At 47.3% G+C, this 23,387-nt stretch overlaps 1 protein-coding gene and 2 non-coding genes across 8 annotated transcripts in view; 2 read left to right on the top strand and 1 right to left on the bottom strand.

Annotated features, from left to right (window-relative positions):
• The first annotated feature begins 1,704 nt into the window (after positions 1-1,704).
• Positions 1,705-20,045, top strand: LOC105872159 (uncharacterized). Of its 4 annotated transcripts, none has more exons than XR_012913080.1 (4): positions 1,705-2,588; positions 2,677-2,825; positions 12,998-13,092; positions 18,944-20,045. It is a non-coding gene; the product is annotated as an uncharacterized LOC105872159 (transcript). The 4 variants fall into 4 exon arrangements; XR_012913081.1 differs by having other exon boundaries at positions 1,705-2,584; XR_001154461.3 differs by having other exon boundaries at positions 1,705-2,825.
• The window catches only part of SP2 (Sp2 transcription factor), a 28,652-nt gene continuing 9,568 nt past the window's right edge, over positions 4,304-23,387 (bottom strand). For 2 of the 3 annotated variants that reach the window (XM_012765983.3, XM_075994516.1), the window contains exons 2-7: positions 16,520-16,599; positions 14,801-15,775; positions 8,341-8,653; positions 6,916-7,090; positions 6,465-6,658; positions 4,304-4,945 (exon numbers count right to left, since the gene is read on the bottom strand). In XM_012765983.3, coding sequence (XP_012621437.1) covers positions 4,845-4,945; positions 6,465-6,658; positions 6,916-7,090; positions 8,341-8,653; positions 14,801-15,775; positions 16,520-16,599 — 1,838 coding nt within the window. In that variant the 3' untranslated portion in view covers positions 4,304-4,844. The remainder of the gene's footprint in view (positions 4,946-6,464; positions 6,659-6,915; positions 7,091-8,340; positions 8,654-14,800; positions 15,776-16,519; positions 16,600-23,387) is intronic. The other variant, XM_012765987.2, reaches the window with a different exon arrangement.
• On the top strand, positions 7,587-7,648 carry LOC142862302 (U7 small nuclear RNA). The gene has a single exon (XR_012913369.1). It is a non-coding gene; the product is annotated as a U7 small nuclear RNA (small nuclear RNA).

Genomic DNA, 23,387 nt, shown 5'->3' on the forward strand with positions numbered 1-23,387 from the left:
GCACTCTGGGAGGCTGAGGCGGGAGGATCACTCAACATCAGGAGTTCGAAACCAGCCTGAGCAGGAGTGAGACCCGGTCTCTACTAAAAATAGAAAGAAATTAATTGGCCAACTAAAAATATATAGAAAAAATTAGCCAGACATGGTGGCACATGCCTGTAGTCCCACCTACTCAGGAGGCTGAGTCAGGAGGATTGCTTGAGCCCAGGAGTTCGAGGTTGCTGTGAGCTAGGCTGATGTCATAGCACTCTAACCTGGGCAACAGAGTGAGACTCTGTCTCAAAAAAACCCAAAAAAACAAAACCAAGTTTCCCTCCTCATCCGTCAGGCACTAGCGTTGCAGTGGGCTAGTGTTTAATCAAAAGGCTTGCTGGTGTCTACCTTGAAGCTAGAGAGAAGGGGGCCCGAATGGTCGTTGGGGTTGAGGTGAGCCCCAGGAGGAAGGGCTGACTAGCAGAGCTCTGAATCACCATTGAGGGAGGAAGGGGAGGGGTCCTAGACCACTGCTCAGGAAGGTTCTAGTGGTGCAGGAACTGAGAATAGACTGGGACTTAGGAGGCAGAGAAGATGGCTTCGTTTTTACTCAGAATTGAAATAATCCACAGCTTAACTTCTTTGGCTCAATTTCTGAGCATGGCAGACGCAGCTTCAAAGGAGTTTCAGGTTTGTTTGGGTGGTAGGAAGACTCAAATTAGGATCAAAAATGCTCTATTTGGCCAGGTGTGGTGGCTTAGGCCTGTACTCCTAACACTCTGGGAGGCTGAGGTGAGAGTATTGCTTGAGCTCAGGAGTTCGAGACCAGCCTGAGCAAGAGTGAGACCCTCGTCTCTACTAAAAATAGAAAAATTAGCCAGGTGTGGTATTGTATGCCTGTAGTCCCAGCTACTGGGGAGGCTGAGGCAGGAGGATCACTTGAGCCCAGGAGTTTGAGGTTGCTGTGAGCTAGGCTGATGCCATGGCACTCTAGCCCGGGCAACAAAGCGAGACTCTGTCTCAAAAAAAAAAAAAAAAGGCCGGGCGCTGTGGCTCACGCCTGTAATCCTAGCTCTTGGGAGGCCGAGGCGGGCGGATTGCTCAAGGTCAGGAGTTCAAAACCAGCCTGAGCGAGACCCCGTCTCTACTATAAATAGAAAGAAATTAATTGGCCAACTGATATATATATATAAAATTAGCCGGGCATGGTGGCGCATGCCTGTAGTCCCAGCTACCTGGGAGGCTGAGGCAGAAGGATCACTCGAGCCCAGGAGTTTGAGGTTGCTGTGAGCTAGGCTGACGCCACGGCACTCACTCTAGCCCGGGCAACAAAGCGAGACTCTGTCTCAAAAAAAAAAAATAAATAAAAATAAAAATAAAAAAAAAATAATAAAAAAAAAAGAAACAAAAGAAAAACTCCCCATTCTCTGCCACTTGGATCAAGACAGCTGCATCCACTCAGGGGTCCTACCCACCACTCAGGGCTTGGGGCTAGGTCTGAACCCTTCTCTTTCCTCATTCTGCCTTCCTCAACATATGTCACCAAGGCATGTGGCTGGCTCTAACTTCAGAACTGTCATCAAACAAGTGTGGGGCCTCACAGGGTGATCAAAAGATAATTGTAAAGATGAACTGAGTGGTTTGAAGGAAGGGTGAGCCCTCTTTGATGGTTTGGTTTAAAAAGCAATGTACATACTGTGCCTGGATTGGCCTTTGTGGGGGAGTCCTTCCCAGCCCTGTTTTCTTTCAGGCATGGAACCCTAATGTCTGGGATAATAAGCCACAGAGCTGAGTGTCAGCTGGGCAGAGAGGAGGGGCATGAGAGGCGGCCTTTGGCATAGATGACCTTGAGGAAAGAAGAGGGCAGAGGAGGAACCACAGGTGTGAGGCCCCCACCCTCGAGCTGCTGGGTGTAGCCTGTCCCCAGATTTTCATTAAGGGCCCATTGGGATCAGGTGTCGTGGAGCCCTCTTGCCTACTGGGAGCTTGGGCTGTGTCACTCCCTCAACGGTTCCCACCTGATGCAACTCTCAAAGAAAGGGTGGATTAAAGCCAGATGAGGGCTAATTTGCCACGAGATCTTTCTGTGCTTTCCCCGTGCCATCACTCGCCTGGGACATTCTCACGCTCCCTAACTCAGGCATCTCTTGGGACGCAGAGATGGCCTGGCATAACTTCTGACCCGTGTCTCACTGAAGAAGGGAACTTCTGTCCCAGCATGCACATTCTGCCCACCTGGGGCCGGCACCTTCCCTTCCCGACGACAATGCCAAGGAGTCAGGTCAGTTTCTGCACTTACAGCATAAAGCACATGATTTGGAATCAGCTCCCAGGAAAGGATCATTCTTTGTGCCTGAGAGCAAAGCCAAGGGAAACATGTGGCAGAAAGAGGTCAGTTTGTTAATGGTCCCCTTCTCTCCACCAATCCCCTTATTCAGAACGCAGCAAGGCAGTTCTCCAGTTGTGTAATCCACCCATGAAGAGATAAATACACCTCACGTCTTCCCCCTGCTGCCACCGCAGCGATGAGATGCAGGGCTGAGGGGATGAGGAAGAGGCTCCTGGGCCAGGGTAGATTCAGCTGGTCTGGTATTGCCCTCAGGGCTTAAGTGTGGGTAAGAAGGGTCCTCTGCCTGTCGACAAAGTGGTCAAGGGCAGAGAACCTGGATCCATCTGAGATCTGTGTCCTTTTTACTTCTTCAGCTGTGTGAGGGGCCACTGCTCTAAGGAAAAGCTGTTTGCTAGGAGCTGCAGGTGGCTGGTGACAAAGCAAACAGCAATGGAATGGATAGATCAAAACAAGTCTCACCACTGCTGAATAGAACGGCGATCCCGGCTGCGTCCTTTTGAGGGTGAGTAAAAAGCATGTGCTGTTCTACATGCTCTCCCCTCAGCCCGGATGCTCTTTAGGCCCCTCGAGACTTAAAACACATGTACTGAGCTAGCTCCAATCTTAATTTGTATTACATCACAACCTGAATTGCTATTAGTTTTGGGGAAAAAAAAATTATCATCCCCACCAAACTTTTAGATCTACAGCACTTGCTAAAACCAAAAGGTGCATTCAACTTGCTGCCTTCCCTGGGGTGCTGGGCAGGGGATAGAAAGAACCAGAATCTGGCCGGGATGCTCTCTTGGGTGGAGGTGGGCTTCCAGGCCTCTAGCTGCCTTGCCCTCCACCTTGGCCAGGCCCTTGGCCCTTGGGGAACTGCATTTTTGCCAGACTCTACCCTTCTGGAAGGAACTGAGCCATAGGCCCTTTGGCTCTTCTCTCCAGGCTTCTTATTAATGGGCTCTGAGGCCAAAGCCTTCCTCTAGGGGTTGGAGAAATGAGTGGAGGAGTTGGCTTCCTGGTTAAGGAAGTCATTGCTGTGACTTGACTCTGCGGTATCCGCTTTGTGGTATGACCAAAACTGGCTTATAGAAGAAAAATGCAGAAACACCTGCATTGGGCCCTTGCCTCTGGAGGTGCTCTGGGGGCTCGTGCCAGTGCCATGTCATGTGGCTGCAGCCCCTTGCAGGCTGTGGCCTGGACTTGCCAGGGGTCAGGAGAGCACAGTCCTATCTTGGTCCCAGTGTGGATGGCTCTGAGAGACCCTGGCTTCCTCCTCTGAGCTCTCCAAGATAAAAAACCAAGGAAGCCAAATTGCCAAATTGCAGGTTTTGCCTCAGGCAACTAAATTTATTAGCAAGAAAAAATTTTTGTCAGCCCACTGCTGACCAACAAAGTACATCGTTAATAAAGGATAACAAATCTGTCACTTAATTCATAAAACATACCTCAAGCAGTTACAACTAAAAATAAAGTTGGATTTTTGTTTAATTTAAAAGCCTCAAAAATAACAAGCAATATGTTTTTTAAACATGTAGTAGACACAATTGTCTATTATACAATATACACTGTACACAAGTAGAGCTTGGGCCGGGCAGGCGGGTGAGATGAGAGGGAGAGAGAGGGGGTTCAGATGTGAAGGTGTGTTCCTCTGAATCCAGATTTGGGTTGAAGTGCTGTGTCATTTAGAAAAGAGAATTGCTAGAGTAAGGAAAAGAATTCATATGCTCATCATTGCCCCCCAAAACCCTCAACTGAAAGCAGGCGTCGGGGAGGTGAACAATAAGGAAAGGAAGAAAGGAGCAATTAAATAAAACTTCTTTAAAGCACACACAATACACAGTGTTCATCATCTGAAGTAGAGAGTATAAGGCAACGTTCTCCATAGAAAAAGAGGGGAGTTGGAGGAGGGGGGGTATCTTGACTTGTTAATAGAAAGTTGATGTCTTCAGCAAAGAATGATAAAAAAAAAAAAAAAAAAAAAAAAAAAAAAAAAGAAAGTTGGAATGTGCTGGAGGAGAGCTGTGGCAGGGCTGGGGCACTGGAGTGGAGGTGGCCTGCTGAGCCCCTCCAGAAGTGGGTGCGGGTGGGGCAGGGCCCCCGCACATCCAGAGTGACTAGTGGGACTAGGGGGGCATGGGAGATGGGGTCATGGCACGATGCGACTCCGGCAGTGTTGGGAGTGGGGCGTGGGGCGGGGCGGGGGCTCACTTTGCTCCTCGACGGAGTGAAATGCATGTTTTTCCTTTGGAAATAAAGGTTCCCACGCGTCCTGGTTTAGAACGTCTCATTGGGCATGGCCAGTGTCCACAGTCTGGGCAGGCCGGGAGCTCGTGTTGAGAGGGGAAGGGCCAGGGCAGAGCCAGAGGGCTTCAGGAGGAGAGTACAGGGAGCAGAGCCCCTTCCTGTGGGACATGGTCGCAGAACAGGAGGGGGCCTGAGGGCGGGCCCAGGGTAGCCATGGTGCTCCTTTCTGTCAGGGGCCCAGGCAGGACACAGATGGGGGTTGCATCTTCGGGGCCTCCTGCCTCAGTTGGCCTTATAAGTTCTTCGTGACCAGGTGGGTCTTGTAATGCTTGGTGAGGTGGTCACTCCTCATGAAGCGCTTCTGACACTGGGCACACTCGAAGCGTTTGTCCCCTGGGAAGAGGAGATGCCTGTCACCCGAAAGCCCAAGCACTCAGAAAGCCCATGCACAGACTCTGTCCTGGCCCTGACAAGGAGAGGTACATGTGAGGGGCACCCATTAAAGCTGACATGGCCTTGTCGCCACATTCTGCCTACCTCCTGCTTATGCATTTGCTCACTAGTGTCTACTGATCTAAACCTTTTTATCAATTCTCATTTCTCTCTGCCCCCCATTTGACCTGTTCCATCTACATTGTTCTCATGCCTTGTCCTTTGAGTCCTTGCACCTCAGAGTCTTCCTGTATAAGCCTGTCCATCTGCTTTCTTCTGATCTTTGTCCCTCTGACCTTGAACCTGAATCAGCATCCTCACCCTCACAGGAAAACCCCACTCCATCCTGACCTTGCTGGCCCTGAGTACTCACTTAGTCCAAACCACACTGACCCAGCTAGGTCAGCTGCTGTGGTGTGGAGCCTCTAGGGGATATGACCTGTCTACCACACTGGCCAGAAGCTGGAGCCCTGGGTCACATGTCTCCCCAGTCCCAGGACAGGGGTCTGCTCACTGGGGGCATTCACTAGAACAGCATTCAACCAAAGTGTGTGACCACCAGAGACCACCCAGAACAATTTCAGGTGGTAGAAAGATGAACATTTTTCTAACAGTTTTGCATTTATTTGCCAATACATAAAACTATAACTGTGATATCAAACTTGTGAAATCAAAATTATTGCTTAGGCTGGGCACAGTGGCTCATGCCTTTAATCCTAGCACTTTGGGAGGCCGAGGTGGGAGGATCGCTTGAAATCAGGAGTTTGAGACCAGCCTGAGAGAGACACCGTCTCTACTAAAAATAGGAAAATTAGCCAGGCATGGTGGCACATAGTCCTAGTTACTTGGGAGACTGAGGCAGGAGGATTGCTTGAGCCCAGGAGTTTAAGGTTGCCGTGAGCTAGGCTGATGCCACGGCACTCTAGCCTGGGCAACAGAGCGAGACTCTCTCTCAAAAAAAAAAAATATTGCTTAGGACATAACTAAGTAAAAAAGATGAAATAATTTAAGGAAAACCACTAAGCAGTAGGAAGGGCAGTGTGGGATAGTGATTAAGAGTGTGGCAGGGCCTGAGTTTGAACCCAGCTCTACCAGTTCCTAGTTGTGTGACCTGGCTCCTCTCCATCCTCAGCAAATGGCCATAATCAAAGTATCCTCCCATACGGTGCTTACCAGGATTAATTAGGTAATCTGTAGAGTGCTTAGTGCCTGGCATGTAACATCAGTGCTTGGTAAGTAACCATCTATGCGGATATGGCCAAAGTCATCAGGTTGGTTAATTATTTTGGGAAACAATAGTAATAAAGGAATGGCTTGAAAGAATCTCCTGTATAGTCCCTGGACGGGCTGTAGTGCTTGTTCAGTGTGGTAATTCCTGGCTGGGCCAGGAGTTTCGATGTTCCTACGGGTGTAGAGTGGGGGTGGGGGTAGAGGTGGGGACTGAGCTGTGTGGGTGGAGGGTGCTGAGGTGGGAGCTGACCTGTGTGGGTGCGAGCGTGCCGCTGGAGCTCGTCACTCCGCGTGAACCTCTTCCCACAGAAGAACCAGTTGCAGACAAAGGGCCGCTCGCCGGTGTGCAAGCGCACGTGGGCCCGCAGCAAGGACGTCTTCCGGAATGTCTTGCCACAGTCAGGGATGTGACACACATGCTTCTTTTTGCCCTGCTCTCCAGATCTGAGAATTGGGATGAGAGTGGGGTGGAGGGAATGGGAAGAGGCGGGAGGTAGAAGATGGGGGCAGGAACAGGATGGAGTGCGGATGTGGGGTCAGGTCAGAGACCACAGAAAAGGCAGAAGGCAAGGTGGCACACAGCCACCAGCTCTTCCTCCCAGGGTCTGTGCTGGCTCCAAGCCCTGGGCAACAGTCCCAGAAGGGGCTTGGGGAACACAGCACAGGCCATCCTGGCAGCCTGGCTCCTCTCTTTGAGTTACCTCTTCTCCCCGTCCTTGCAGTTGGGACATGTGCAGGCCATGCGGCGCCGCTTCTCCCCAGGCTGGGTCTCTCCAGCCAGGGCCTGCTCCATCTGCAGCTGGATCTGGGTGGGGCTCAGCCCGCTAATGGTTAGGTTATTCCCAGAAACATTCTGCACCGTCAGTTGTTGCTGCCCTGTGGGGATGAAGAGGGCAGGGTCAGGGCAAGGAAGCCTAGAACCTCGGATCAACCCTTCCTCCCTTCTGCACATGATAAGGATCGAAACTGTAGCAGGTAATATTTTTGAGAGCCTGTTATGTGCAAGATACATTTTAGAGACCCTATAAGCAGTAACTCATTTAACTTTCATGACCCTATGAAATAGGTACTATCATCACCATTTTACAGATGAGGAAATAGGCTCAAAAACATATCTAGGTCACACAGCTAGTAAACGGTTGACTCCAGATGTGAATTGAGGCCAACAACTTCAGTCAGTGGCCTGAAGCACTGTACTATGCAAGCAGAATTCACTTTAAGATGTTGCCCACATGATTTCCATTGGGAAGCGTCTTGTCTTGGGTTGTCTTGGAGCTTTTCTTCCTGAGTCTCCTCCATCCTTAGGCATTTGTGAAATACCAACTCTTTCAGGAAGATTGCCAGGGATTTTTGTTAATAAGAGCGAGAACACAAGTGTTATGGCTCTTTTAGAATTCGTCTAACAGGCTTTCCAGTTCTTACTGGAAGACCCAAAAATAAAAAAAAATTTTAAAGAGTGAGGACAGGGAGGGAGGAAAAAAAAAAAAGAGTGAGGACACAGTTCTACGGGTTTGGGGGAAAATCAAGTCCTCTAGGATGCCTTGTCCTCCCCTTCTGGGGTCACCTCTAGTGGAAAAACCAAATGCATGAAGTGCCAAAAACTTATTAAGGATGAAAAGAGGAGATCCTTCAGAGAGCCCCTACTACCTTAAAAACTGCCCCTTACCCAGGGAAAGAATGTAAGGCACCATTTTTGGTAAATAGTTTCAATTTTCCCATTATTTGCAAGGCTACTTTCACAGTGTGAATCTCATCAATGCACTGAAGTGCAGCACAAGCTATTCCCACTGCCAAGGGCTACCTCCTTTTCTTCCAACCTAACGCAAGGCTTTCTCCCTCAAGTAGCTTTTTTTGCATTTGGACATCAGCTGGAAAGTTCTCCTGAGCACAGCTATTTTATCCATCACATTCAAGGTCTTCAGCTGTCAGATGGGGACATGTGTCTTAAACTATCTCTTAGCACTACTGTAAGAACTGAAGAGAAGCTACAGATGGACACGCTCTTAAACTACAATGGGCTGGATCCTCACTGTCATTACTGGAAATCCCGGGGCTGGCCCACAGTTCCCACATGCCAGGGGCACAGGCACCACTGCCAACACCCTAGCCATGGGGGCCTTCCTCACCGCCAGTGTTGGTGATGGTGACAGGAACACCCTGGACCTGGACCCCGTTGATGTTGATGGTCTGCATTGCCTGGGCAGCTGCCGCCAGCTGGGCTGCATTCAGGCTGATGATGCTCCCAGCAGGGGCAATCTTTGGCAGGGGACGCTCTTTTCGGAGAATTGCAGCTGAGTGCTTTTTGCTAGTCCCGCTCAGATGGGGAGTGCGGGATGCAGGGCTGCTACAGGTGGTGGTAGAGGTGGTCGCAGCTGTTGCTGGGGGACTGTCCTGGACAAGGACTGTCTGTACCTCACCGGAAGGCGTGCGGATGTAGACCTGGGAGGGGACAGAGACAGAAAGTCAGTGCCCAGGAGCGACTGTACTCCTGGAACCTTAAATGTCCTTGCTCAAGTGAGAATTGAAGTGCCTCTGTTCTCATCCAAACCTCCATCTTTGCACTGCTGATGTTCAACAAAGGGCTGATGGCATCTCCATACTAAGCTGGCAAATGCTGACTATTATTGATTTAATTTAATTACAAACATTTTATTTACTCAGCATGTAAAAATATTGTCAAACTTCAGAATTGGAGAAATAGATGGCAGTATACTTGTGACCATCAAATAAATGAAAACAGGTTCATATTAGTCTTTGAGAGCCACATATTAATGAAAAAAACTTTTCTCTGATTCAGATTGGACAAAATAGGCCGGGCACAGTGGCTCATGTCTGTAATCCTAGCACTCTGGGAGGCCGAGGTGGGTGGACAGCTCAAGGTCAGGAGTTCGAAACCAACCTGAGTAAGAGCGAGACCCCGTCTCTACTGAAAATAGAAAGAAATTAATTGGCCAACTAAAAATACATAGAAAAAAATTAGCCAGGCATGGTGGTGTGTACCTATAGTCCCAGCTACTTGGGAGGCTGAGGCAGGACGATCGCTTGAACCCAGGAGTTTGAGGTTGCTGTGAGCTAGGCTGACGCTATGGCACTCTAGCTCGGGCAACAAAGACTCAAAAAAAAGTATTTTACAGGCTGAATGAGCTAGGAGGGCATTTGCAGGGGGTGAGGAGGGTGTTATGGGGGAGGTGCTGACAGGAGCAGGCCGAGGGTGTCCACATGGGAGAGTTGGTGGCCGTGGGAAACTAGTTACATATGGGGGCACCAACCCAGAATACAAGCATATTAAGGATAAATGGGAGTGAGGGCTCTTACTGTCAGAAAAGAGAGTTACATATATGGAAAGGGAGAAACCAGACAGACCCCAGTGGTGTAGGATGGGAATTAGAGATATTGGAGGAAACTTGTAAATTTCAATATATATAGATAGGCCGGGCATGGTGGCTCACACCTGTAATCCTAGCATTCTGGGAGGCCAAGGCAAGAGGATTGCTTGAGGTCAGGAGTCTGATACCAGCCTGAGCAAAAATGAGGCCCCGTCTCTACTAAAACAGAAAAAATTAGCCAGGCATGGTGGCACCTGCCTATAGTCCCAGGAGGGTACTCAGGAGGCTGAAGCACGAGGATCACTTGAGCCCAGGAGTTTGAAGTTGCTGTGAGCTAGGCTGATGCCACAGCACTCTAGCCCAGGCAACAGAGTGAGAGTCTGTCTCAAAAGAAAAAAAAAGGGTAAATAAAAAATTTCACAGCACAAGATACTGTGGGCAAAAGTCTGATGAGGAATGAGCTATTTATAGTCTCCAATTATCTCCCTACAACATATTAATTAATTATAAAGAGAAAAAAAGTTACTTTTAAGGTACAAAAATCTGCCAGGCATCACTTTAACCATCACTAGGAAGTGAGCAAATTGAAATCTTGCTCCACCTCTTAGGATACGGTAAGAACACAGTAGCAATTCTGTGAGATCAAAAAATATACAACCTGCATCTAATCAGCAGGAAACAGCACACAAACCTAAATGGAGGAACATTGACCTGTAGCCTTCAAAAGTGTCAAGATCATGAAAGTCAAGTAAAGAATGAGGAAGTGTTTCAGATCAAAAGAGACTAAGGAGACAGGACAAAGAAATATAATGTGTAATACTGCATCAGATCCTTGTGCCATAAAGAAATTGTTGGGGCAAGTAGTGAAACCTGAATGGGGTCTCTGAATTTGACAGTAGTGTGCTTCACTGCTAATTTCCTGGGTTTGATGATTGTATTGTGGTATGGGGAGTGTCCCTGTGTGTAGGAATTCAAGCACTCGGAAGTGATGTGATGAGAGGATTATGGGGAAAAAGTTCTTTGAAAAAACAATCCAGGCCAGGCCGGGTGGCTCACATTTGTAATCCTAGCACTCTAGGAGGCTGAGGTGGGCGGATTGCTCAAGGTCAGGAGTTCGAAACCAGCCTGAGCGAGACCCCATCTCTACTAAAAATAGAAAGACATTAATTGGCCAACTAAAAATACATAGAAAAAATTAGCCGGGCATGGTGGCGTGTGCTTGTAGTCCCAGCTATTTGGGAGGCTGAGGCAGTAGGATTGCTTGAGTGCAGGAGATTGAGGTTGCTGTGAGCTAGGCTGACGCCACGGTACTCACTCTAGCCTGGGCAACAAAGTGAGACTCTGTCTCAAAAAGAAAAAAAGAAAAAACACGCTTGTAATCCTAGCACTTTGGGAGGCCGAGGCGGGCAGATTGCTCAAGGTCAGGAGTTCAAAACCAGCCTGAGCGAGACCCCGTCTCTACTAAAAAAATAGAAATAAATTAATTGACCAACTAAAAATATATATACAAAAAATTAGCTGGGCATGGTGGCGCATGCCTGTAGTCCCAGCTACTCGGGAGGCTGAGACAGGAGGATTGCTTGAGCCCAGGAGTTTGAGGTTGCTGTGAGCTAGGCTGACGCCACGGCACTCACTCTAGCCTGGTCAACAAAGTGAGACTCTTCTCAAAAAAAAAAAAAACAATCCTGCTGTGATCTTGACTGAGGTTATTTTTAATTCCTGGATTGTGTTTCTCAGTTAAAAGCCAACAAACAAACCCCAGGTCATCTCCTAATAAATACACAAATCTCATTCCCGGTTTTCTGATACACAGCCTTTTTTCAAATCTGATTTTTTATGTGTATATTTGTGTCTGAAGGGTCAACAAACTTTTTTTGAAAAGAGACAGATGGTAAATATTTTAGGCTTTGCAGGCCATATATTCTCTGCCTAAGCCACTCAACTCTATTGTAGTGCATATGCACCACGAATGAGCATGTCTGTTTTCTTTTTCTTTCTTTTTTTTTTGAGACAGTCTCACTCTGTTGCCTGGCTAGAGTGCCGTGGCATCAGCCTAGCTCACAGCAACCTCAAACTCCAGGGCTCAAGTGATCCTCCTGCCTCAGTCTCCCGAGTAGCTGGGACTATAGACATGCGCCACTATGCCCGGCTAATTTTTTTCGATATATATATATATATATATTTTTTTTTTTTTTTTTTTGAGACAGAGTCTCACTCTGTTGCCCAGGCTAGAGTGAGTGCCGTGGTGTCAGCCTAGCTCACAGCAACCTCAAACTCCTGGGGTCAGGCGATCCTCCTGCCTCAGCCTCCCGAGTAGCTGGGACTATAGGCATGTGCCACCATGCCCGGCTAATTTTTTCTATATATATTAGTTGGCCAATTAATTTATTTCTATTGATAGTAGAGACGGGGTCTCGCTCTTGCTCAGGCTGGTTTCGAACTCCTAACCTCGAGCAATCCGCCCGCCTCGGCCTCCCAGAGTGCTAGGATTACAGGCATGAGCCACCGCGCCCAGCCAGCATGTCTGTTTTCCAATTACACTTTATTTACAAAAGCAAGTGGGAGGCTGGGGCATGGTGGCTCATGTCTGTAATCCTAGCACTCTGGGAGGCCAAGGCAGGAGGATCTTTGAGGTTAGGAGACCAGCCAGAGCAAGAACAAGACCCTATCTCTACCAAATATAGAAAAAATTAGCCGAGCATGGTGATGAGAGCCTGTAGTCCCAGCTACTCGGGAGGTTGAGGCAAAAGGATGGCTTCAGCCCAGGAGTCTGAGGTTGCAGTGACCTGTGATGATGCCACTGTATTCTACCCAGGGCGACATAGTGAGACTCTGTCTCAAAAAAAAAAAAAAAAAAGCAGGTGGGTAAGGCAGTTTTGACCTCACTGCCAGAGACTGCCAAGCTCTAATATAGAATATAATAATACACTTTTTAAAAATGTGCATATCCCTTAGAGCTGAAACCCATTCTACTAAGTGAAGTATCTCAAGAATGGAAAAACCAGCACCACATGTACTCACCAGCAAATTGGTATTAACGGATTAACACCTAAGTGGACATACAGGAGTAACATTTATTGGGTGTCGGGAGGGTGGGAGGGGGAAGGAGGGGATGGGTATATACAACCAAACGAGTAAGATGTGCAACATTTGGGGGATGGACATGCTTGAAGCTCTTACTCAAGGGGAGAGGGGGGGCATGGGCAATATATGTAACCTTAACACTTGTACCCCCATAATACACTAAAATTAAAAAAAATAATAAAATAAATAAAAATGTGCATATCCTTGACCCCCTTTTAGGAATTTATGTAGCTACAAGACTGGAAACAGCCTGGAAAACAGTTTACAGTGTATCAGTTGTACAATAATCAGCATATTGGGATAATGGAAAACATGTAGTCATTAAAAAATAATATGGCTAAATTTTTTTGTATATGTATAATTACTTCCTTAGGAAGACCTGGGTTTAAGTCCTGCCTTCATCGATCTCAAGATATGGGACCTCATAGAAGGGAGAAGAGGCATTGCTGAGGATGTGCACCTGAGCAGGTATTGCCTCAGTTCTTCAGCTGTAAGGTAGATCTGATAATGGGACCTTGCAGGTACTGTGCTAAGTAAACAATTTACAAAAAAAATCACCTGGCAACATAAAATATTCCAGAAAGGAGGAAGGGAGGAGGCTTTTTAGGGCAGACCTCTGATTTCCTCCTGTAAGACGTCCATGTCCACAGTTCTAGGGCACTTTTTTTCTTTTTTTTGAGACAGGGTCTCTCTTTGTTGCCCAGGCTAGAGTGAGTGCCGTGGTATCAGCCTAGCTCACAGCACCCCCAAACTCCTGGGCTCAAGCAATCCTGCTGCCTCAGCCTCCTGAGTAGCTGGGACTACAGGCATGCGCCACCATGCCCGGCTAATTTTTTATATATATATTAGTAAGCCAATTAATTTCTTTGTATTTATAGTAGAGACAGGGTCTCGCTCTTGCTCAGGCTGGCTCTTGCTCTTGCTCGAACTCCTAACCTCGAGCAATCCACCCGCCTCGGCCTCCCAGAGTGCTAGGATTACAGGCGTGAGCCACCGTGCCTGGCCTAGGGCACTTTTTCTCTACCCAGGAGATTGGACAAGTTCTCACTGTTAACCACTGTCTATGAACAACTAGATCATAAATCCCTCAATGGCAGGGGCTTTTTTTTTTTTGAGACATGGTTTCACTCTGTTGCTCCGGCTAGAGTGCAGTGGCATCATCATAGCTCACTGCAACCTCAAACTCCTGGGCTCAAGCAATCCTCCTGCCTCAGCCTCCTAAGTGGCTGGGACTACAGGTGTGCGCATCCTGTGAGACTGGGTCTCACTATGTTGCTCAGGCTGGTCTTGAACTCCTGGCAATCCTCCTGCCTCAGCCTCCCAAAGTGCTAGGACTATAGGCATGAGCCCCCATACATGGGTTATTATTATTTTTTAAATTAAAACAACAACAACAACAAAAAACCTTGTCCCCAATTTCAATGGCAGCACCTGCCACACATCAGACACAAAGAGCCAAGGCGGAAAATGGAAGAGTATGGAGTTTGAAGTTAGAAATCTGCATTGAATCCTGGCTCTTGTCATTTATACCCTATGAGATCTTGGATACTTTATAACTTCTGAGTTCTCCATCTGAAATATGGGCACAATCTCTGGCACTCAGTAGGCACGCACAAAGAATAAAACCTGCCTCTTGGAGCTAAACAGATTTCTGGAGTTATTAGAGACATCAATAAATGCCAAAAGTTCTTATTGAATTTAACATCCCAGATGAATCTGACCTAAATGATCCTGCTATAAAGCTAGACTGCTTCTTCCTATTTTTTCCATGTTATTAACAATGATTTTTTTCATTAGTTTTCTTACTTTACATAAAATTCTATGGTTCTCACTGGAATGTTTTCATTCTCACGACCGTTCTGAGGAATTCTATAATAAAAAATAAACTTTAAAAGTATATATCTGTCCCTTATCTATTCCCCAAAAGACATCCCATCAAGAAAAAGAACCAAAATATACCTATGTGTCATCTGATTTCTAAGGATAAGCAGAACTGGCCTTATGGACTGAAGACAGCCTATCTTTCAGGTAGAAATGGCCACTTACTGCCCACTCTAAAAGATTCTGACTCCTGACACTCAGATCAAATCAGATGATCAGCATTATCTTCAAAGCAAGCCAAAGGGCAACCAAAACCAAAGGAGGGGAGGGAGGCAAGTGCGGAGAGGTGTGGTACCTGAGTAGGCGTCGACTCAGCTGCCTGGATCTGAAAGTTCTGGGAGGGCTTCTGGGGGACAGTGGGGAGGGTGGCAGATGCTGCCTGTACCACCCGCAGAGCCTGCTGAGGGATCTGCACCACTTGCTGCTGCTCAGCCTTGGGGGGCACCACCTGGACCTGCTGGACCACAGCTGGCTGGCCCCCACCAGGGCTCTGAACAATGAGCAGGTTGTTTCCTGCCTGGATGATGTTGTCTGCAGTGGTCTCGATTAGCACCGTCTCCACCTGCTCGGCCACGGCCACGGGGGGCTGGGAGGCAGGAAGGCTCTTCTTCCTTGCTTTCTTGTTAGTTTTAGACAGTGGGGTGGGGGGGCTTTCAGTGAGGAGCTGAGTGGGGGCCCCGGTGTCACTGGCATTCACGAGGTTGTTGACTGGCAGAGTGAGTGTCACGTTGCCGCCCCCACCTGTCAACTTCACCACGTTGGCCCCGCTCTGAACAGCGGTGGTGGTTGTACTTGACTTCTGGACAGGGGCTGGCTTGATGGGGACAGGCTTGTGACTGGACGGTGAGGGAGTGATGATGGCTTGGTTGGTGCCAGGGATGATCTGGATCTGGTTGGTGAGATTGGGCTGCACTTGGATGGTCTGGGAACCGCCTGCCTGAATCTGAGAGACTGCCTGGTACTGGATATTGGCATTTGATCGGGTCCCTTTGTTGATCATGGTGGGATTCTGGATAGCAAACACCAGCTGCCCTCCAGGATAGGAGGTGCTCAGTTGTGACCCCTGAATCTGAAGTATATTGCCTTTGGAGGACAGGATTCCAAAGCTATTCTTGCTGGGACTGAGAGGGAGAGGGGCAGGTTTGATAGGGACGAGTTTCCGTGGTGTGGGCTGGGGGGGAGCAGGAGGCGTCACAGCAGCTTCAACAGCTGGGGGGCCAATTTTGCTACATGTTGCAGCAAGCAGGGCTAAGGGAGATGGCTGGGAGTCCTGCAAAAAAAACAGCAGAGAAAAGGAGTGAGACAGGAAGGCCCGATGCCCAGCCAACCTCTGCCTGTCAGGATCCTCTTGCTTCTGGCAGCCTTTGCCATGGCTCTTCCCCACCTGTGGCAGGCATGCTGCCAGCACCTCCCCTGCAGTGGCTCTTATCTCCCCTCCCCTGCTGGTTTCTCTGTTAAGTAACTAAGGGAGAAAAGGTAGGAAATGTCTTTCTCAAGAACTCCCCAGAAGCACCCCATGGACAGGATAAGGGCTGCCTTCTTTGCTCCCCACTGGCCTTGTTTCTAACAGGGACAGTGAATTGTCCTTGGGTCTTAGATGGCATTCCTTTAGCCCACCACAGGGACTGAGGACCCGACTGCTCAATTGAGGAAGGGTTGCAGAAAAGGTGGGAGGGGCAATAGGTGGAATAAACACTTTGATCAAGTGTTTTCTAGTACTTGGAACATATGACTATAGACTGGGGAAGGCATTCCTTCACGGCAATAACAAAAAGAGCCTCTGTTTTCCTTTTATGGGCAATGGGGTCTGGTGGAAGCAGTGTTGAGTTTAATCCTGGTATTTCCCCCTGATCCAACTGAGGCCATGGTTTCTTAATTCAGAAAATGTGGGTAATTGGACCATCCCCAGTCTCCTATCCTGGGCTATGTATAGTGAGACAATGGGGAGAAAGGGTTTTTAGCACGTCTGTACAGGCAGCTGCAGTCCGGCCCCCAGAGCCCACTGGCCACTTGCCTGGGTGGTGGAGGCAGCAGGCTGCAGGTAGTCACTGGGACTGACAGCAGCAGTGGCAGCCATGCTGGTCTGTGGATCTGCTGGAAGAAAAGAAACAGAGTAATGCACAAGATGCCCAAAAAGAACCCAAGCCCACTTGTCTCAGATTTCCTTTTGCCTCTGGTTGTTGCTGCTTCTTTAAGAGAGGCTAACAACCCTTGCCCACACTTCCCTACTCTAGGTTAGCAGCCCTAGGTCTATTTTAGTAGATGACCTTCTCCTCTCCTCAAACTCAGCCATCCGAGGCCATGAGGACAGCTGGTCCTGTGGCCACAGGGCTGTCCCCTCCAACCACCGTAAAGTCTGGGATAACACAAAGATACCAAGACTGTCTTCAGTAACTCAGCTGTGCTATATAATGGAGCTGTCTCTGCTGTACACTGCTGGCTCTCCCTAGCTAGACCAGAACCCCCCTATGGTAGGCAGGGGGAGGCCCCCAACTATTCCTCTAGCTCTTAACTCAAGCTCTTGCTGTAGCCAGATGCCAAACCTGCCTGGGAGAGAAGCACTGCTCAGCCAGGACTCCTGACAAGGACATACATGCCTGCTGCATTCTGTTCTGAAGTCTTGGGTGTTTCATCCTTAGCCTTTACCACAAAGGCACAGCGGCCCCAGGAATCATATAGACTATAGAGCCCACGGGCAATTTCTTTAAGTGAATCTACACTTTGACACAGGATAATAGGTATGGCCCCATAGGTATCACCAACACTAGGCAGAGATAACTGACTGAATATAACAAAAATGAAAATAAATTCTACTTTTGTTTAAATGTATGCAATATATGTAACCTTAACACTTGTTAATTTACATATATGTAAATTTACATATATGAATATAGCCAAATGGGAAAAAGTTTAAAAAAAAAAAAAAGCCATTATCTCTCTTTTTTTTTTTTTTTTTTTTTTTGAGACAGAGTCTCACTTTGTTGCCTAGGCTAGAGTGAATGCCATGGCCTCAGCCTAGCTCACAGCAACCTCAAACTCCTGGGCTCAAGCAATCCTTCTGCCTCAGCCTCCCAAGTAGCTGGGACTACAGGCATGCGCCACCATGCCCGGCTAATTTTTTCTATATATATTAGTTGGCCAATTAATTTCTTTCTACTTATAGTAGAGACGGGGGTCTCACTCTTGCTCAGTCTGGTTTCGAACTCCTGACCTGGAGCAATCCGCCCGCCTCGGCCTCTCAGAGAGCCAGGATTACAGGCGTGAGCCACCGCGCCCGGCCAGCCATTATCTCTTAGTGGTAGAATTTTGCTTGACTTCATTTTCCCACAGTGAATATACTCTACTGTATTTATTTATTTATTTTTTTATGTGACAGACTCTTGCTCTGTTGCCCCAAGGTAGAGTACGGTAGCATCATTATAGCTAACTGCAACCTCTAGCTCCTGGGCTCAAAAGAGCCTCAGCCACCAGAGTAGCCAGGACACCCAGCTAATCTTTCTATTTTTAATAGAGACTGGGGTCTCACTCTTGCTCAGGCTAGTCTTGAACTCCTGACTTCAAGCAATCCTCCCACCTCGGCCTTCCAGAGTGCTAGGATTACAGGCAGCAGCCACCACGCCTGGCCTATTGTACTTTTTTTAAATAAAGGAAAATAAAGAAGATTGAGGAAGTAATGAAGGGAATCTCTACTCTGCACTGAAGTCTGATCTAGAAGAAAAACAAGATAAGGAAAATGGAAGTCATGAGAATTTTGGGAGAAAGAATCTATGCCATCTTAGAGTTCATACAATCATTAGAGAAAAGGACAACGGCCAGAGTCAGACTTACACCCTAGACCTTCTGAATGTAGATTTCAGGAAGTACAGAAACAAGAGAGGGGTATTACTTTGAAAACTCAAAAAGAACAAAAAGGCTCAGGGATTGAGCCCCTATAGGGAATTTGGTGAGAAGAGGACAGAGGCTGGGGAAAAATCAGAACCATTATCGTTTTTGGCTGCCCTGGGGCTTCTCTCTTTGGGAGGATGACTCTTAAGTAGGAAAAGGTAAAGGAAAGGCGGGGGAGGAACTGAAGCCCAGGACAGGCGATGGGCTGGTAAGAAAACACACCAGCGCCTTACATAGGTTACCAGGTCCTAAGTCCACACAAAACCAGAGAGGGGAGGCTTTGCAGACACACTTGCAAATTATCTGAGGAGCCAGAGGACAGCTCTGGGCAAAATTGTATATGTAGGTCCTGATATATTACAGGCACTGATCCTCAGCAAAATCCTACAGCCAATGATTGAACAGTACTACTATTACTGAGGGAAAGGCGTGATCACAAGGAATAAGCACCGAGTCACAAAAAAACCAAGTCACCCCCATAATATGCCAAAATAAAAACAAAACAAAAAAAAAAAAACAAGTCACGCTGAACAAATCTGTTTCTTTCTTATAGGGTTTTGGATGGACACATTAGGGAGATGGTATACATCATGCATTTTATTTCAACTGCCATCTGACTGAAATCTTCATAATATCCTTACGAACAAGAAGGGCAAAAATGTGGGCAGGATAATAGTCTAGTCTGGGGACTAAGCTGAACATGCCTCCACCTGAGCACTGAGGAGTTTGCTGCTGCAAGGTCAACCTCAGTGTCTCAAACTTGGGATAACAGCGCCAAGGTCCAGAGTAAAGGCTTCTCAGAGGCCTTTTTATTCTTGTGTTTTCCCTGTGATGATCATCTTTTTAAAAGTGAACATACACCACAAAACACTGGAAGACTGTTGCTTAACCAAGTCCTGCACATCTCAGGGCCTGTGTGTGTGTGTGTTTATAAGTGCACCACTATAACTGTGTGGGCTGATTAGGACAACTTAATTCTGCACATTTAATTCATGATACATCTGTACAAAGTGAAGGAGGACTTCTCTCCAGAAGCAGGGGGAGGACTGTGTCACTCTGCACCGGCACACTACAGGGTGGGCATGCAGCACCCAAGGAGCCCAGAGAGTCAAGTCTGTGCCCTGCTTACACAGAAAGCCGTGATTTGGGTTCAGTCAAACATCATCCTCCCAGAATGACTATATTGATTTGAATTTTACTGGATTTTTTTGCAGTTACATGTGTTAACTTTATAGGAGCTAGGTCAACACAGATGTATATACATATAAAATTATAACCTAAGTCAATCCCAAAACATTTTTCCTTTAGAGCAGTGGTGTTCAAATTATTAGAGCATGAACCAAAGTTATAAAAACAATTTACATGAAGACCCACATACATGTGTATGCACGTACACACACACACACACCCCACACATACCCTATCCCATGCTCATGTAATAGAAGTTTCCTGAAACAAAATTTGCCCTATTACAGTAATGGACTTTGACTTTTTTTTTTGAGACAGAGTCTTACTTTGTTGCCTGGGTTAGGTTGCCGTGGTGTCAGCCTAGCTCACAGCAACCTCAAACTCCTGGGCTCAAGCGATCCTCCTGCCTGCCTCAGCCTCCTGAGTAGCTGGGACTACAGGCATGCACCACCATGCCCAGCTAATTTTTTCTGTATATTTTTTAGCTGTCCAATTAACTTCTTTCTATTTTTGGTAGAGACGGGGTCTCGCTCTTGCTCAGGCTGGTCTTAAACTCCTGAGCTCAAATGATCCACCTGCCTCGGCCTCCCAAAGTGCTAGGATTACAGGCGTGAGCCACCGCACCCGGCCTGACATTTTCCCACTCTATTTAATTTTTTTAAATGCTGGCTGTGACCCAGTAAATTCATTTTGTGCCCTACAGGCTGAAAACATGGCTTTAGAACAATCTTATCCACCACCCAAGTTTGGGAAACAGTATAAAGATTGAGAAGCCAAGTTAAATTTGCGGATGTCACAAAACTTGGAAGAATTATAAACACAATGAGTGTCAGTATTAGGGTTCAAAGACATCTTTTTAAAAAACCCAGAAAGTACAATGCTTAAGAGTGTGAGGCTCCAGACCCAAATGAGAATTCTAACTGTGCCATTCATTAGTGAGGTGGTCACTCTCAGCCTCATCGTACCTCTGTACAAGAGAGATAATGTCATCCTTAGAGGATTTCTGTGAGGCTTCAATAATTTATATGAAAGCATTGAGCAAAGATCTGGCATATAGTGGACAATCAATAAATGGTGGTTTAAAGCTTGGTAAATACTGCACTTAGGTTACAAAACTAATCACATGCATATAGGGCAGAAAGAGCTTAATAGTGCTTCTCATGTGAAAAAGCCCCAGTGATTTGACTTAAACTAAATGGCAGCCAGTAGAATCTAGAATAGTTCCCAGAAAAGCTACTACAATTTTGGACTGCATTTCTAAAAGTTAAATCATAGAACAAGAAAAATAATAGTCCTAGTGTATTCTGCCCACTTGGGGCCACATCTGGAGCATCAGGTTCTATTCTAAGAGACATTTTCAATGGGAGCTTGTTCAGAGAAAAGCAGGCCAGGCGCGGTGGCTCACTCCTGTAATCCTAGCACTCTGGGAGGCCGAGGCGGGTGGATTGCTCAAGGTCAGGAGTTCAAAACCAGCCTGAGCAACACCCTGTCTCTACTAAAAATAGAAAGAGATTAATCCACCGACTAAAAATATATATATAGAAAAAATTAGCCGGGCATGGTGGCACATGCCTATAGTCCCAGCTACTTGGGAGACTGAGGCAGGAGCATTGCTTGAGCCCATGAGTTTGAGGTTGCTGTGAGCTAGGCTGACGCCATGGCACTCACTGTAGCCTGGGCAACAAAGCAACACCCTGTCAAAAAAAGGAAAGAAAGGAAAGAAAGGAAAGAAAGGGGAGAGAGAGAGAGAGAGAGAGAGAGAGAGAGAGAGAGAGAGAGAGAGAGAGAGAGAGAGAGAGAGAGAGAGAGAGAGAGAGAGAGAGAGAGAGAAAAAAAAGCAGCAGTGGTTGAGGCCAGGGTGCCTGAGTAGGGACATTCACCACAGTACTTATTCCATGTGTGGGTTCAAAGGGTGGAACCACAATTCCTATGTGGACATTTCAAGAAGGCAGATTTCGGTCTAACATAGGATGTATATCTCTGTTGAAGATAGGATGTTGAGGTGGGGTAAGAAGCTGGACTAAATGGTTTTTAAATTTTTGTACTTCTCAGACCATGTTGCTGATAAAAACACAAGATGAGTTAGTTGCTGGCAGGGATGGAAAGGAAGGCAAGGGCTCTCCCAGGAGGCTCCTCTGGGGCTCAGCTTCACTTAGCTAGCACTGGTGAATGGCGCCTCCTCAGACATCCTCTCTTATGAAACAGATGGATACCAGATCAGGGCAGAGAGCAAATGAAATGAAATCAAAACTGGCCTAGTGCTTCTTAATCATCTCCCTGTCTCCCTCTGCAGTCATTATTACCCTGGACTCAAATTGTGTGGACACCGGGCTGGGCTCTGAGTGATTCTTCAGTTAGGAGGACAAAGCCAAATCCCCAAGCTGCAGACTGCTGGCGCTCAACGCTCAGCGTTGCACCTTTTCAGTTTGGTTTCACTTTCCTCCCCAGCTAGCTCTTGAAATCCTCCCCTAGATCTCAACCCTTTTAGAGCTTTATGGTCCCTGGGCTGCAGACTTGGGCAATCAAAGCAGAGACCAATCTCCCTGTCACTGCAGAATTATCTCCTGGTTCTGGGATTAACCAGGAAAGGTAAAGAGAGGCATTTCCAGTTGGTGTTTGGAAATGAAAAGTGGTTAAGAAGAAACAGCGTAGATACACAACTGTAAGACTATGATGAAAGGTACTTTAGAACCTCATTAATTTGGAACCTTATATTTAAAATGTGTAATTTGGACATAAATTGTGCTTAACTTTTCCTTCATACAATTCACGTATGAAGACTGCAGAGGGACTCTTGGGCAGTTATGGAATTGAATTATACTACTCTGGCAATTTTACAGCACCATTTGCTTTTGTCAGCAATTTACATCTGGTCACTGAAACCCACATTTAGCAACATTGGTAAGTGGAATTACTGCATATTCTTGAAAGAAAAAGCTGCATTCTTTCAGTTATATCATACAGACTTTTCATTAATTCAGGCTGGCTAAAACTTTCCCAACAGTCCCAAAGCTGGTGAAGTTTTACAAAGATCCAAGCAATAGCACCTCTCTTAGGCTCTAAGGAAAACTCCCAAGGGCATCAAACAAGGATTGGAAATAGCATAGGGTGGCCTGATGGGACCATACCCAACTTTCCTTTCCCCATATTGGAAGCCAGTTTAATCCCAAGACTGGCAGAAAAGCATTCCCCGTGTCTCTGGACCCTTGATATACTGATCATCTGTCTCTACCTCCTGTCCCCTCCAGCACAACATTCTCTTCCTCTCTCCTTGGCCAAACTTGGTGGAAAAGTAGCCAGTACTCTGCTGTCCCCTCCCTTCTTCACCACATGCACATTTTCCAGAGGCATCAGGATGTCCACCCAGGCGCTCTGCTGACGCTGCTCTTGCCCTGATCCCCAGTGACCTCCTCACTGCTAAATCCAACACACTCCGACCTCCCTCCTCCTTCAAATTCCCACGGACTTTCTCCCACCTCTCCCCCTTGTGGGCCCTTCTTTCTTTGCCACCCCTTAAATACTGATGCTCCCCAACAGCTGTATTCTCTCCTCACCCAGCATCCTCTCCCTGGGTGACTGTGCCCACTCACATGGCTTCATGTACCTTCCACAGGCTGATGACTCCCAGGCCTGTGTCTGGCCGAGGTCCCTGCTCTGAGTGTTAGACCAGTGCACCAAGCCCTCTGAGGGCCTTCCACCTGGGCTGGACAAAGACACTTCCAGCACTGAGCTGTCACCTGGGCCCACTGTCTCGTCAGCCACCATAGACCTTCTTCCAGATCCTTAAAGAGCCTTCATCTCTGCTGCTG

This window comes from Microcebus murinus, chromosome 18, assembly GCF_040939455.1.
Source record: "Microcebus murinus isolate Inina chromosome 18, M.murinus_Inina_mat1.0, whole genome shotgun sequence".
Taxonomy (NCBI): domain Eukaryota; kingdom Metazoa; phylum Chordata; class Mammalia; order Primates; family Cheirogaleidae; genus Microcebus; species Microcebus murinus.